We start from the raw sequence: 15,119 nt of genomic DNA, 5'->3' as shown, positions 1-15,119 counted from the left end.
AAACCATGAAATTTTACGGCAGGAGTGGCAATAGCAGCATTCGCCGCTGCGTTGTTGGGCCGTGCGCCACTTCTGAATTTCGCTGTGGAGCTGCTGTGAACATCGATATCGTAACGTTTACAGCAGTCCCACATTTTGCAGGGCGAAGTGCGCGTAAAATAAATAGCATCGTTTTTCACCAAGTAACTGTTGCATTCATGGTAAATAAACATATTGATTTACTGAACCTGCTGTGCCTGCTATATTGCAAGCTGTACGGTGCGTAATCTTCACAACGAAGTGACGTGTACACCGAAGGACTTCAGAGGTCCCAAGCGCTTCGTTATAAAAGGATTTGACTGTATACAATAGAGCGACTAGGTAAAAGTTTATCCATAGTTCGCTTGTCAAAAACTTCCTCATGACAGATTGTCACTCAGCCCAGCACACCGGCACTGTTAGTTCAGATAGAGCAGCAGAGTGGTGAGTCGCAACTGCCCGAGGAAGTCACCATGTTTTGTGAACTGCTTCTGGCGCGCAACAGGAATCGCCTCGCCATTTAGGAAAGCCTCGGCACGGTCAAACGGAGACGGTCTCCACTTGACTTCAGTCTTGCAATTGTCCAGCGGTGAGATCGAGGTGTTGCCTGCACACTTGGGTTCATGTATACGCACCGGACACTCAACCGTAACTCCTTGCTGCCGCTAAATATTCCTCGTGGTGATCGCGGGCAGTTTCTCCCCGCGCGCTGTACGTGGTCCGGGGGCTGTTATTGGAGGTGGCGTCGGAAGGCGGGCCGCATGTCTTCGATGTTAATCGGAACGTCGACTGGTGCTAGCTGGCGTACGCTTGCCGCTGGTTCATGAATGCGCACATTGCCCGGCACCCCGCAATGGTTTGGGATCCACTGCAATCAGACCCTGACTGCCATCTGTACAAGTGCGGTAAGCGTATTACGTATTGGAATAAGTATACTGCCGCGGATATGTGCCATTGGGGACGAGGTTGAAGTAGCGCGGGTCTTTAGGTTAAGCGTGGAGACGAAGAAGACGTTGTTGGTTTTGTTGACGACTGATAAGGTGTCTTTTTGGTGCTGCTCCGCGTCCTCGTCGATCCCACGTCGTTACAGTATATCTTGCGCAATAAGGGCGAGCCGGAGCCTTACTCCTGCGATTGCGGCTGAGAGCAGCGCGCGCGCGTGGCACAGAACCGTGCCTTTCGGCGGCGGGGACCCTCCAGAGCTTTATCGCTGTGTATTACGAACCCTGCAGAAGTTATCCCGCTTTCTTGTAAGAAGCCTAAAATATTATTAGTAAGACTTTTATAAAATTGAGGATATTATGGGTGTTGTGCACGCAAAGGTCATTATCTCTGGATAAATTACGGCTCTTGGAGTAAATTATTTATGCAAGTGCTTGAAAACTTTACGTAGCCCGTATCCACACGTTATCTGCAATGTTTCTTAATGTGTATGTGCACCGGGGGGGGGGGGGGGGGGAGAATTATACTTTACAGGGACTTCACGTTTGGTGCAAATGTGGAGTATCTTAATAATAATGTTTCACCGAAATTGAAAATGTCCGTCTAATGTAATTTATTTTCAGATAATTACTAAATAACGCATATCTCCATTTATTCAGGTGTTAACGAAGCGCATAGCCTTATTCATCCATCCTTTGGAGTCATACCTACTTTTTACTTTTTAATGGAGGGGTGGCACGTTCAAACTGATTTGCGTGCAAAGTTTATTATGTTATTATGTATTGGTTAATTCCAGCATTATACACAATTGTTTTCTCTGCATACTGAGACAACGAAATGTGACACAAAGCATAGATTGATAGTGATATCCGGAGTGATATGTGCACGAAGTGATATGAGGACACAGTTTTAAACTAATATTTGTGGATTACTTACGGACAAATATAATTCTTAATGCTACTGCTCGATAAAAACAGCTTTGCTAGAAATTAGGTTGTGATGTTGCATGGTAGGACAAGTTTTCTGTGTTTATTTATCTCTCTTTTATCTAACTGTGTAGAACATCATTTCTGATGGCAAACCCGGCGAAAAGACCTTCCGTCAGCAAGCTGTCTGCTACCACCCAGAGAAGTGGACCGTAGTGAAAAGGCGCAAATGGAAACGCCCTTTATAAGCTGTTGATAAATTCGACTTAGCCCTGCCACCTGCTCGCTGCCTGGTTAGCTCAGATGGTAGAGAGGCTGCCCCGGAAAGGCGGTGGTCCCGGGTTCATGTCCCAGACCAGGGCGAATTTTTCTTCAACCGGGAGGCTTTTCTTTCGAGGAACACGTATGGGTTTCCTTTGTAGCAATTTCTACGATTGGGTGGATGTCTCATTTTCCATTTAATTGCCTCTCTCCACCCAGCGGGTTTCCGCTGAACTATTACGTCAAAAACTTGTCTTTCTTTCTAGTTGTTGATAAATTCGACTTCGCCATGCCATCTGCTAGCCGCCTGGTTAGCTCAGATGGTAGAGCGGCTGCCCCGGAAAGGCGGTGGTCCCGGGTTCGAGACCCGGACTGGCACGAATTTTTCTTCAACGGCGAGGCTTTTCTTTCGAGGAACCCGAATGGGTTTCCTTTGTAGCCATTGCTGTGATTAGGTGGATGTCTCATTTTTCATTTCCATTTATTGAAAGAAAAATTCCTTTATGAATATCAGCGATTATCGGGCCAACTTATCCTACCAAAGCCTTTGACCCTGTATTTTTAAATTGACGAGATATAAAACATGTGTTCAATGATAAAGAAAAGTCGCGACAACCTGCGAGAAAAAAAAAGTGCCACTCTGTCGAAGTAGGTACCTGGCCATCCAGAGCAGGTTCTGTAACCAAGTAATCTAGTGGATGCACGGCATTCCTGAAATGCAGATCCTCGACCTCGTAAAGAAAGTGAAAGAGAAGATAAATGCAAGTGCGGGTGGTTGAGACAGTGAATCTCAACGAGATTCCCCCCACTATTCCTGTTCCTTTTATATGGTTGTTTTATTAGGTGTAAAATCCTACACCTCTCCCCAATAGCGCGTTCAGTACTAGCTACCGAGTACGGTGGCAGCTTGTCTTGACACGTTGCCCTTCTCATCGTTATTCGTGGATACCTTTGTCCTTCTCATCCCAACACGTGAAGCTTCTTCTATCTTTTGTAAGTTAGTGTGCCTCTTCGAAGTACACGTGAGGCACTTGCCTACTCAAGCAGTAGGAAGAAAATTCATTGCTCCCTGCGTTCTTCACGCCTATCACGTGGCGACCACGGGTTCCAGAGACCTCGCTTTCGAAAGGTGCTTGGCGAGCACGTTGCCATGTCACTACCCAGTGAGCTGTTTCTGACACGCCGTCCCGTTACGCTATTTTGCTTTTTTCGAAAAAGAACTTCACGTCTTCATATTTTTTCATGGGTCATCATTTTTCAAAAGAAATTTATATGCGAATGTACAGTTCTTTTTGTGAATTGCAGATTTTTGACAGCTTGAACACGTAAAAGAAACAGTAACCGGTAGGAAGGGCTTTGCTTACTCGGGTATGTACAACTGCTGCACATCCGGTTGAATTTTTATTATAAAAACAGAAAAAGTTCGATTATTGGCAAATAACATACAGTGTCCATTCACGTAAGCATGCGAACAACGTAATTACCATACGAACGAAGAATTGAAATTTCATATCTAATTGTCCTCCTTTACTGTTTGTCTGGTGTAATTTGACAGAGCATAATGCGTTGATGCATTACAGACGAACAACAGTAAGAGAACAAAAGAATGAAATCATGCTAAATCATACAGCACATATTTTCTGATCATATAGGTTCCTCGAACACTTTGTCCATCATAAACTTACCTGTTTTTAACAACCAAAGGTTGACATTTATTCTGGTTAGGGCATTAGGGAGGTTATGACTCTAGAAATGGGAAGAATACCGTGCGTGCTATTATGTGTCATGGCCCATGAGTGGACCTTTGTCATTAATTTGAGTTTAATTAGGACAAAGTGGCGTAGAATAAAATAAAGCGTTATCTACACACCGGTCAACTCTAGTCATCATATTTCTAGACTAATGGAATAATGAATATAAGTGATTGCCAACCATGTTCCTTTTTTGTCTTTAGGGCCAATCAATTACTGTAAATTTGTTGTTCATTCCACACGACACTTCATCGAGCTCAACACCTAAGTAATCTTTGGAACAAAATCAGCGCTCAATCTAGAGGCGCCCCTGGCTCATTGGTATACTCGACCAAGCGCCGCTGGTCTGATTGAGCTACAGAAATTTGTTGAAGGAAGTCTGTCTTGGCCGTAAAGGTCTTTACCGGATGCGCATGCAGTCAGCTGGTCATAGAGGTACCCCCTACCATGTTTCCATCCCATATAGGATACACCCATCACCTCACGGTCGTTACTTGCACTCGGCACTCCATACGCCACAAAACAGCAGCACTCGTCCACTCATCTTGTTATGAAATACGCACCTCCGCACACATTTGCGAGATTTCCTCTGACGAAATTCTGGAACATTATAGAATGACAGGGTAAGGAAAGAAATATTCCGAAAATGTGTTGAGAGATTCAGAAAGCTCATTCTGTTCAAATCTGCCATGGTGATGGAGTGACTTTTAGTGTTGATTTGATTTGTAGCAATAATACATTTGTCTACTTCCTTGCTTGCAATACCGCATGGCAACAGAATTTGTTTTAGAATGTAACCTTGCAGTTTCTTGCATTTTAAGCTGAAGTTCTGATAGTTAAAGACAATGCCAGGCCTTAAGTCCTAGCATTTATTCCAAATCACCGCTATATGTCGTCTTCGACATGGAGATTTGTTCTGTCTAAAGCACTCCTTATTAAATAATTCGTTTGCTACAATGTTGTTGGAAGAAACAAAAAAAAAACAATAATGCCTTCTACGCGGCACATCGAGTTTGCAAGTAGCACGGCGTGCAAGTTGCATGCAACACACTCGCGCTCTCCATAAAATCTGGCACAGACTCGCATCACGCGGAATGGCTGCCAACAAGATTGTGCTGCTAGATTGGGAAAGCAAGCGATTTCAAAACACGAAGTTGCCATTGTAATCACGACGTGGCTTGTAATCGGCATTGCCGTTGCACATGTCTTCTGAGGGAGCACCGTTCACTCAGATGAGTGAATCCGTCTGTGCAAGAGGGTCTATTTCATTTTCTTATTTCAACTCGTGTCATGGCACCAGGAGGAAAAAAAAAAAACTGGAAAGACTGCGTTTTAAACTATAACATCTGTCCTGACGGATGCAAAAGCTACCTGGAGAAATCACATGAGCATCTCGTGGCTAAGCTTGAATCGGCTTCAGTGGCATGTGTAACGTCCTGACATTGCTCTTACCAGGGGTAACGGGGCATCGACTGCAGTATCTAACGAATGCACGTGAGTGCTCTGGCTGAGTTAAAGCGGTGTTTCAAAGCATGAGTCCGTCGTGAGAATACGCACAATTGACGGCAATATGCTCAAAGGTCAGAGTTAGGTTGGCCGGTAAGAGGGCGCCTCAGGGTAACAGTCTTGTCCAGGAAAAACATTGACTCACAGTAGAGGAAAAGAACTAGGAAGCTTACCAGCAAATATGCGACCGGTATGGTCCGCAACATGGCAACAAAGAACGTCAAATGCAAAGTGAGAGTGGCTGAGACAATCTCATGGGTGGTGGCATTGAAAAATTAACCTGCTATGACTAACTACCTCAAAGAAAAAAAACGAAATAAAGAAAAAAAAACAATTTATGATAACTCAAAGGGAAGCTCCTTACTTTTCGAAGCGAGATCAGGGTGCCTTAGAACGCGTAGTTATAAAGCGAGTTACACCAAGGACGAAGACGCATGTGCTTGCTGCGGCAAAGGTAGGAAAACAATGGAACATATTTTTTGGAATGTGAAGATATCTACCCAGCAGCCAGTTTAGGCTCCTCTGGCCTCCTTTAAGCCCTGGGGTTCATTGATAGCAGTCGGAATGTAAACATCTCCGCAGTAGAGATTAGTATGAGGCGATTGGAGGTTTGGTGGCCGAATTGTAGGGAGACCACAAACAACGGAGACATACAAAACCGAGTTCCCAGTAATGGTTCCAAAAGTTTGATGCTGGGAATTCTTTGTTTCTGTGTGTTTTCTCAAAAATTTAGGTAGGACATTAGGCAAAATAGTAACAAGAGCTTTGTGGCCAACCCACCACCCTGTTTCAAAGGGGACGCTCACAGCATCCATACATCCTCTCAGGGCTTCCATATGAGGACGGAATCTGGCAATCGTGCATTCTGAAACCATCGTCGACCACGTGCAACTTGCACATTTTCTGAATACCTTCATTGGTGTTGAACGACTTCCCAGTCTCAGATTCTGTAGTCACTAGGTTTGGTTCAGAAGTAACTTCCAAAATTACCTCATACATTTGGAGTCCCAGTTTCGCATTTCTCCACAAGATAATGTTCAGAAAAAAATTCACGCATTTCCGCCTATGCGTGGCCGCAAATCTTGTGTTTTGTCACAGCGTGTAGTCCTGATTTTGTTGAACGGCTAAATGATTTTTAAATGAATTATTTCCCTGTCTCCTTACAAAAAAAGTTGGCTAAACTTACTTTGCTTGAAGCTCATCATGGTCTTCCTACCATGCATTCTTATCAAGCTGGTGGCAACATTTTTTTTAATTTGTGTTACGTTGCCAATTTACCAACAGTAATCATGATCCGTATCACGTCCGGCTGGAATAGGCCACATGTACACGATGTCATATTAAGAATATAATGGATGATGCTCCATAAAATGACTTGTTCTACGAAGCCCTCTAAGGAATCTAGATATACGTCATTTTTTTACAGCGCTTCGTTGTTAGGTAATACAGACAATACAGCAACTACTTATGTGAGTCGCAAGTACTGAGGGGTCCAAATTTTTCAGGACGCGTTGAAAAGTTTCAGGAACACGTGTTTCTGAGTAAGGAATGGAAGTTTGTGTGGCCCTGCATATGTCTCTTGTTAGTTTTTTTGTAACGCTTGTTTGAATGAGCATTTAGTCATGCCACACAATAATGCCTGAAGTGGAAAAAGTGACTTAACAATTGTTCTGCGGATTATGCTTGTTATGATTATATTTATTTTCGTAACTACAAGATGAAATATGGAAAACATTTGTAATTTGGCCACATTTCATTAGCATTTGAACGCGCCCTATGACATACTGGAGCTCGATAATCAATTGATCAGTAGAACGGTTATAATTGCAATGCGTCGTTGAGTTTTCGTGATGCGAAAATGCTCAAGCCAAAAATAAATGTTGCCTGCCTAAAATATCATGTCTACCCGTGCAGGAGGGTACGAAACTTCCTTTTAAATAATTTGTCCACCAATTCAGATACACTAAACTGCAATATTTCACCTGCCGGAGAAGCTCAGCATGCGCAAGGTGTGGCTCTATTTTCTTTGAACGTCTAGCTTAGTCACGGGTACTTAGTGACCTTAAGCATGAATCCACTCCCATTTGGAGTGCGGAAAGAAGCGAAGGAAAGAAGAACTCATGAGTCAAGCATACATCACGGACAAATATTCAAAACAAATACATTTATTGTGTCTTTAAAACTTCAAAAAACACGTGGCATGTGTATAAACTGTAAATATTCAACTGGCACCATCTGTCGTGAAACCATTCCCAGTCCAGCACGCAAAAGAAAAAAAAAAACCACACGCGTCTTGTACGAAACGACTCCGCAATAATCAATTCAGGTTCCGGAAAAAAGATACTTATCGGGGAAGAAATGACACAGACATTGACATTCAAGATAGCTAAATACCAAAAGCAGCTCGCACTGCTTACGCAGTTTCTAAGCGAGCACATCCAAAGTAACTCAAAGAAAAACAAAGAACACAACGGGCACACGAGTGACTCAGCCTAATTATTGAGGGAGCAGTCAAGGGAATGCACACGTGTTTCACTTCTTCATAACGATGCATCAAGTCAACCTCTTTTAGGGAAGGCATGAATACAGTTCTTATCAATGCCTTTACAATTTTTGACAGCTTTCTATAAATATATTTCTTGTAAATATCTCCTTTCTTCATACTGGTACCTTGATTCGATTGTCAAAATACTATTCTCAAGAGAATAGAAATAAAATGTTGTAAATACAACAGTCAGGTCAAAGTGACATTTGTAAACACGCTCCGTATAATATCTTGCTCCAAAAACGCTGTTCTGAATATCATTACCAGGCAATAGGGAGCTGCCGTGTTCATGTGCTAACGGCGCTCATATATGAACTTGCGGTAATAACCGAGGTAAAGCAGAGGTTTCTAAGTGTAAAAAGAAATAATATACACGTACCTTTGTATGCCGCCAGCTTAAAGAATAAATCGCCAATAACAATTATATTTAGGATAGAAATGAAAAAACTACTCATGGGGTGCTTCAGTTTTATAGATTTTTTGTTTTGCATTGGAACACCCAAAACAGCAACAAAATAGCTACTATTCTTGTTACCAGTGACAATGTATCCATTGTTTTCCGTTTGAAAAACTGGCTCCCACCATGGCCTTCATAATGTAACTCGCCGCTTGCTGGAAGTCACCGAGCCATAAATTCTCTGTGTGTGCAGAAATAAACGAGTGATGTTGGATCACGCGGTCTCTCTCTTGGGTCTTTCATCCTTTCAACTATAGACAATCTTGGACGTGTACGTCGCTCTGTGCCTATCAATCACGTGTGCTAGACGAAACAAGACAAGAACGATGTGCGTTTTACAGAGATAACGGAGGTTATCTTGGTGAACAACATCTAAACAGTGAAAGGAACGAACAGCTAAAGCTCGAGAACATTGCGGCAGTGAGTGGCAAATTTGGCCCCTTCTTTGTAGAGCAGCAGCCTCACGCGCTAAATAGTGCAAGGCAGATGGCCCAAATTGAAACATTCAGTTCAACCATAGTCGCATCTGCACTTGTGCTCGTTGGTGACGTCCCTGCCGTAAATATGTTGATAGTGTGGCAAGAGCCTCGCCTCGATGTACTGTAGCAAGAAACTACAACTACACCCGGGTGTTCAGTTTCTGGGACACTTTTTTCTGCAGTTTGATTAGAGCCACGTTTGGAACATTTCCTATAACAGGGCGTTAAACTCGTGTACTGCAAGTTTAAGTTTTCAAGCATGTTTCCATTACTAGTCAGCATCGCTAACGTTCTTCAAATCAATTTTTTTCAGGCAGCTATTCAGACTTTAGCTATTTCATTAGGCAGATCTGTACTTTTCCTTTCTTGTTTTGGTGCTAGAAATAGGGAGACTTAGAAGTTTACAGAATTTACAGTTTGCAGTTTAGGTTTACAATTTAAAACGCCGGGTACAAATCTTAATAGATTTTGCAACCATTTGTCAGGCGAGTATTCAACATCGTCCTAGAGGTTTATTTCTCTCTCATTATATTTCCACGTAATGGGCCACCACTTTTCTTTAAAATATAGGCCTTCTAGCTTTCGTCGTAGTAACATAAGAAATTCGGTAATGATTATGAAATTCGGAAGCCAACAGATCGGCACTATTTGCGAGTTACATTTCTAATACCGCGCATGAGTCGCCTTGTGACAGCACGAAATAACGTATTGGGGCTATTGACTATCCAATAAATATGTGCAATCGGCTATTTCACGGAAAACGCACACACAAAACCAAGGGACACCGGCACTTCAACCACCACAACATACAAACGTCTACGTGGCAAAAACGTACACATTTGTTAGCTGCACTACTGAAGAGGGACAAAGTGTTGAATACAGATGACAGCACAAGCAAGACAAACAACGGATAAACGTTTTTACAAAACTTAATTGATAGAAGAAAAAAATTATCTTAAATCGCACAGACATAAAATCACGTCGCGCACAAGCGTGGTGAGAGTACACCTAGTAACAGTTTATCGAGTGAAAGCATTACACGCTGTTTCGATTTATGTACAATCACAGGTGCTAGAAAACAATGTGGCTCAAGCGAGTTGCAGTGGAATGCTACGAAAGACGAAAGTTCCGTTTGGCGTAACGCCACTCTCACAGTTAGTTGGCGTTTACCGTTTGATTACAGGCAAAACCCACACGCGGACAAAAGAGCCACACATAGCTAAGCTTTAAAGAGACTTGTTTGTTGTCACCCTGTTGTCCTTCAACGCATTCTCTTCTATCATATCGACAGGTTCACCAATATACACCTTGCATAACACAGGTCGGCACGAGAGGCTCAGTTCTGGTTCCACTTTAAGCAGAAGTAAAAGTTCAATGTTTCAGCAACTATACTAACAGAAAAAAAGAGTGCCGCGTAGGACACTCTCCACCTAATTATTAGTTATAACCAGAATTTTTGTAAAGTTCACCGTACTCCTCCTTCTCCCCTTCTCATCATGCTAGTTGTTCTAACAAAATGATTTAAAATTATTTTATTGAGGTATTTCCCTCTCAGATTCGATCATTGGCACAAATAAGCGTTTATGGTGATCATGGTACAGTTTTCAAGTGTTTGGCATGTGCCCTGTAGCGTACATTAAAAATACTTGTGCGCCTCAATGCAACTGTAAAATAACAGGTGTTATACGCAAAACCTCAGGTATACCCTTTCGTTTGAAATGAAAAAAAAATACTCTTTTAAATATGCAGTGGCTAGTTTGTACGTCATCGATTACTTGCAAAATGGGATTTTAAATGCAAAGTAAAACAAGGACTCTTGATCATCACGAGTTGAGCTGAATTATAAAATCAAGTTAAAAATCCGGCAAAAATATGTAATTGTTCCATGCACTATAAGGGTTCATCGACAACAACTTGTCGTTTAGTACGCGTACACACTGCAACATTAGCATTGTAGCAGCGTTAAAATATCACGCCACGTTGTTATATACCATGAGTTATGGCTGATTATGCTAGTGATTGTAAGAAACAATTTCCATCAGGGTCTGCGTTCCCTACAACATTCATAAACTTTGTAACACAGATTCACAAAATATGAACAAATATTATCAGCGTATCATTTTACACTGGGCGCTTTAGGCACGATCATCTCTTGAAATGCATCACGAGATTGTAACAGACCAAGTGAACTTTCTCTGATTTTCTGCTTGACTTCCGTACCAACACAATCAATATTTACACACAGCACTATAACACTCACGATAAGGTGAAAAAAATGTCCCGCAGTCACACAGGTGTTCTTCGGGCTTGCAGATCTGTCCGATGGATTAGTGCCAAGTTGTCGAAGTCCCGCACACACAGCCACAACACAGGTAACTCCATTCTTTGTATCTTTTCATTAGTTGTGTTACAGTTTTTCAAAACCACTCTCGCATGGCGATTGTTTGTGCCATGATATGAAGCGAAATTAAGCTTATGAATATAGTAGGCATATCCGTTCTTTGCAGCCCTGAATATGTCATAACCTTTTGCTGGACGTCTAGATAGCAGATGCAAATTCCCTACCGTCACGTGCGAACTGCTGATAATAATATCCGGCTTTTAGAATTTTGCGCGTTCTGCTCTGCTCAATATGAGAAATCTTGAGAGTATGGGAAAAATTAACTCGTTGCCTTGAACGGGTAGATAATTATTATCTGATTTACGAGAACGTATATAGCCATTTGTGTATTTAATTGTGAGCTTCTCGACGGCGGTGATTGGTGATCCCCGCAAACAAGTACAATTTGACACCTGATGTGCAGCTACCACTTCACCGGAACATAAATTCGGTTGGTCTGAAATGTGTGGCTATGCATTCACAGCGCATAGACGGTCATGTCACTTGCGTAGGCGATAGTGACCAGACGCCAGCTCAACATTCCATCTATAAAATGAGGTTTGCCTTAGTCTCAGTCCCGTAGAGCAGTCTCCAAAATTCGGCGTCCTAAACAGAAGTCTCCTTTGTATAGTAACTATACATGCTCTATAAACTTCACTGCCTTGATAGAGCCACTTTCGTTCACAATTGTTTCACAGATGTCACACCTCCCCAACATAGTGTCCTCAAAGCCAGAGTCCCTTCGATCCTGACACTCGGTGGGCAACTGGGTGTGCTGCTGCTGCTGCTGCTGAAGGGCTATTCCGCAGGGGAGAGGTGCTGAACCATAACCCTGGGCCGTTGAGTGAAGATGCGGGTGCATGAATGGCGTGGGCGGATAGTGGTATGGTGTGTTGAACGTGGGTGACATGGCGCGTGGAGACGCGATGATGGGAAGGTCTTGAGACTCCGTCGACGTCAAGGATTCCAGTGTGGTAGTAGTGGTGTCGCTGGAGCCATGCTTTGGAGAGTTCCTCGCCACGGCAAAGCGGGACTTCCTGAGTCCCCCGGACTGGGAAATCCTTTGCGGAGGAAAGGCCACACTCATTTCGTGCTCGTCAAAGGCGAAGGACCGGCCACGTTTCAGCACCGGTCGGCAAGGGTATCCAGCCGCTGTTGAAGCAGCAGACGCAGAGGATGTGCTGCCGTAGTGGTGTACCTGCGCGATGCTGGCAGAAGCAGGAGGTGCTGGGTATACTTCGACACTTTCGACTATAGCAGATACGCTACTCTGTGACTCGCGTCTAGCATTGCTTGTTCTCCTATGCTGCGAGGAGTCAATGAAGTGTCGACCCCATTCCTCCTGACTGTAGCTGCTGTTGCACGACGTGTCGCACGTTTCGGTCGACTCTTCTCGGTTGGCGAAGCGACCTCGAATGCGGAAGGACATGCTACGATCGCCGCCTGAGCCACTGGAGGACTTCACTGATGTGATTTCGGGATCCCTCTCGAGCGTGCTAGGATATCGCGCGCACAGGATCTTGGAGCTGTCAAGGGAAGCCCGTCTGTAGAAGCCGTTCCTAATGGCGGCGCCGCGTAGCCCGGGTCCGCATTTGTGCTGGTAGTAGGACTGCTCTTGCTGGAGCTGCTGTTGCTGCTGTTGTGCCATATCATCCACACACAGTGGCTGCTGCAAGATAAGGGACGACCGGCGAGAAGGGGGTCGCCTTGGGTCAGTTGTGACGCTGACGATCCTCCAGTCGCCCGACTTGTTCTGGTAGAGGGAGTGAGTCACCAAGGGCCTCTGGTAGTCGACGCTGCCGCCAGAACGCAGAGAGACTGTGCTTCCGGGCACCCTGATGTCTTCGGAGCACTTTCTCTCCTGCGGAGGACTCTGGTGACTGTAGTGGTAGCCACGTGGAGAGAAGAAGCTTGGCTTGCGCTTTAAGCAGGTGAACATCTTGCGGACATGTTTGCGCATCGCCTTGTTTCTGATTACGTACAGATACGGACTGATGAGCGAGGAACAGAAGAGGAATAACATCGAGATGGCTGGCAGATTCCTCAGCGCGGTCTTACGTGTTCGCGCATGTGGCTCCACCAAGGTCATGGAGAAGAATGGAAGGAAGCAAGCCGTGAAAGAGACCACAACCAGGACTCCCGTGCGCACGGCTTTCCACTCGTCGCCAAACAGTGAAGACGCCTGGCTCAGCGATGACGTTCGTTTGGACCAGGCCGCCCGCCTGTGCACATAGAGAGGTGGGTGGCCTCCGCCGTCCAGCCCCGCCGACGAGGGCGGACTCATCTCATTGCTACTGGTGTTTATGTTGTGGAGCCGGGCGCGAGCGCTGTTGCGTCGAGCTGCGCGAAACATGGACGCGTAGATCCACGTGATCCGGACGAAAGGCAGCAGGAAGCCCACGACGCAAATGACACATGAATAAGATATGGTAAGCAGACCGGTGTCATACCACGTGACAGTACACATGGCCCAGCTTTCTTGGTACTGGATATCGGAGACTCCTACGAGTGGTGGCAGCGAAAGGAGTACTGCGAAGACCCACGTTGAGACGATGAGCCCACTCGTGCGCTTCTTGGTGATGGTCATTGAGTAGTGCAATGGGCTATTGACGGCGCAGTTCCGATCGACGGCTATGAGCAGGATAGAGAAGACATTGGCCATGGTTAGGCACACGGACACTGTGCCATGTATCTTGCACCAAACGTCGCCGAAAATCCACTCTTGGAACATGATTGAGACGAACACGAACGGCAGCACGATGAAAGTCTGAAGTAGGTGCACTATCGCCATATTCAGGACGAACTTGTTGGACGTCATGCGCACCGACGGGCGCTGGTAGAAGAGGACGAACACGAGGCCGTTGACGGCGACGCTCGACACCATGATGATGAGAATCAGGGTGTAGTGCACTTCGAGACTGATGTAGGTGGGCGACGTCGACTGGCCACCCTCTACACCACCTATAGATGCGGAAGCGGCGGCGTCGGCTTCTGCAGACGGCACAAAGCGCAAGGTACCGGATGACTCATCCACTAGGATGGAGTTAGGGAAAGATGGAGCTTGGTTCTGGGCAGTGAGGTTGGTTCCAAGTGAACCGACGTGCGGAATTACAGCGGGAAGCTCCGGGTCAACGTGCAGCTCCATGGCCTCTCCTGGTCAGGAACGCAAGGGGCCGGCCTCGAAAAGCACTATGCGGCTTCTTGTACGCCTTCCTGAAGCACCTGTGAATGGTAAAAAAGAAATCCGCATCAGTGTTAGATAAGGCGAAGCTGAGCAACTCAGCAATTACTTGTCACTGGCAACAACTTAGAGCGTACAAAATCAATTTCTATTCTCTTGTACTTTTAAGAAAGAAGAAGTGGTTAGATGAGACCCAGCAACTTGCCTTCGTCCAAAAAGAAAAAAAAAATATTGTAGCTGAAATAAATCAACACCAACCGAAGAGCGCAAGTCAAGGAGATAAAGTGCGATATTTTTATCCGAATTTGTCGCGCTAGCCATTAGATTCAAATGTGATTTGGGCAAGCAAGAAGCACGCATTGTAACTAAATGGTACCCAAATTGCACCAATCGTTCAAATTAATGACCGTTCACGTTGATATCAATAGATCTTCAGTAATCCGCACGTACTAGCGGTTCGAAGATCTATGCATTGTCCCGAAGCGAGCCCATAGAGCGAACGTGTTTGCCTGCGCATACGCAAGCACGTATTGCCTGCACTATAGGCGGCAGCAATTGTTCTCTTGCGAAACGCTAGTTCGGCGCGTGAGCGTATTCAACGTGATTTCAACAGGAGGCGAAGGCGTCCTTTCACGGCCGCGTTGCGTACAACTGCATTGTAAATGTGTATTAC

General features: G+C 44.8%; 1 protein-coding gene across 1 annotated transcript in view; it reads right to left on the bottom strand.

Moving 5' to 3' along the window:
- Positions 1–7,582: 7,582 nt before the first annotated feature.
- LOC119446136 (uncharacterized) overlaps positions 7,583–15,119 on the bottom strand; it is a 40,053-nt gene continuing 32,516 nt past the window's right edge. Inside the window, exon 2 of the mRNA XM_037710495.2 lies at positions 7,583–14,487. Coding sequence (XP_037566423.1) covers positions 11,900–14,410 — 2,511 coding nt within the window. The 5' untranslated portion in view covers positions 14,411–14,487 and the 3' untranslated portion in view covers positions 7,583–11,899. The remainder of the gene's footprint in view (positions 14,488–15,119) is intronic.

This window comes from Dermacentor silvarum, chromosome 3 (assembly GCF_013339745.2).
Source record: "Dermacentor silvarum isolate Dsil-2018 chromosome 3, BIME_Dsil_1.4, whole genome shotgun sequence".
Lineage (NCBI taxonomy): Eukaryota > Metazoa > Arthropoda > Arachnida > Ixodida > Ixodidae > Dermacentor > Dermacentor silvarum.
Note: the sequence above shows the minus strand (reverse complement) of the source record. Positions and strands in the feature narration are given on the sequence as shown.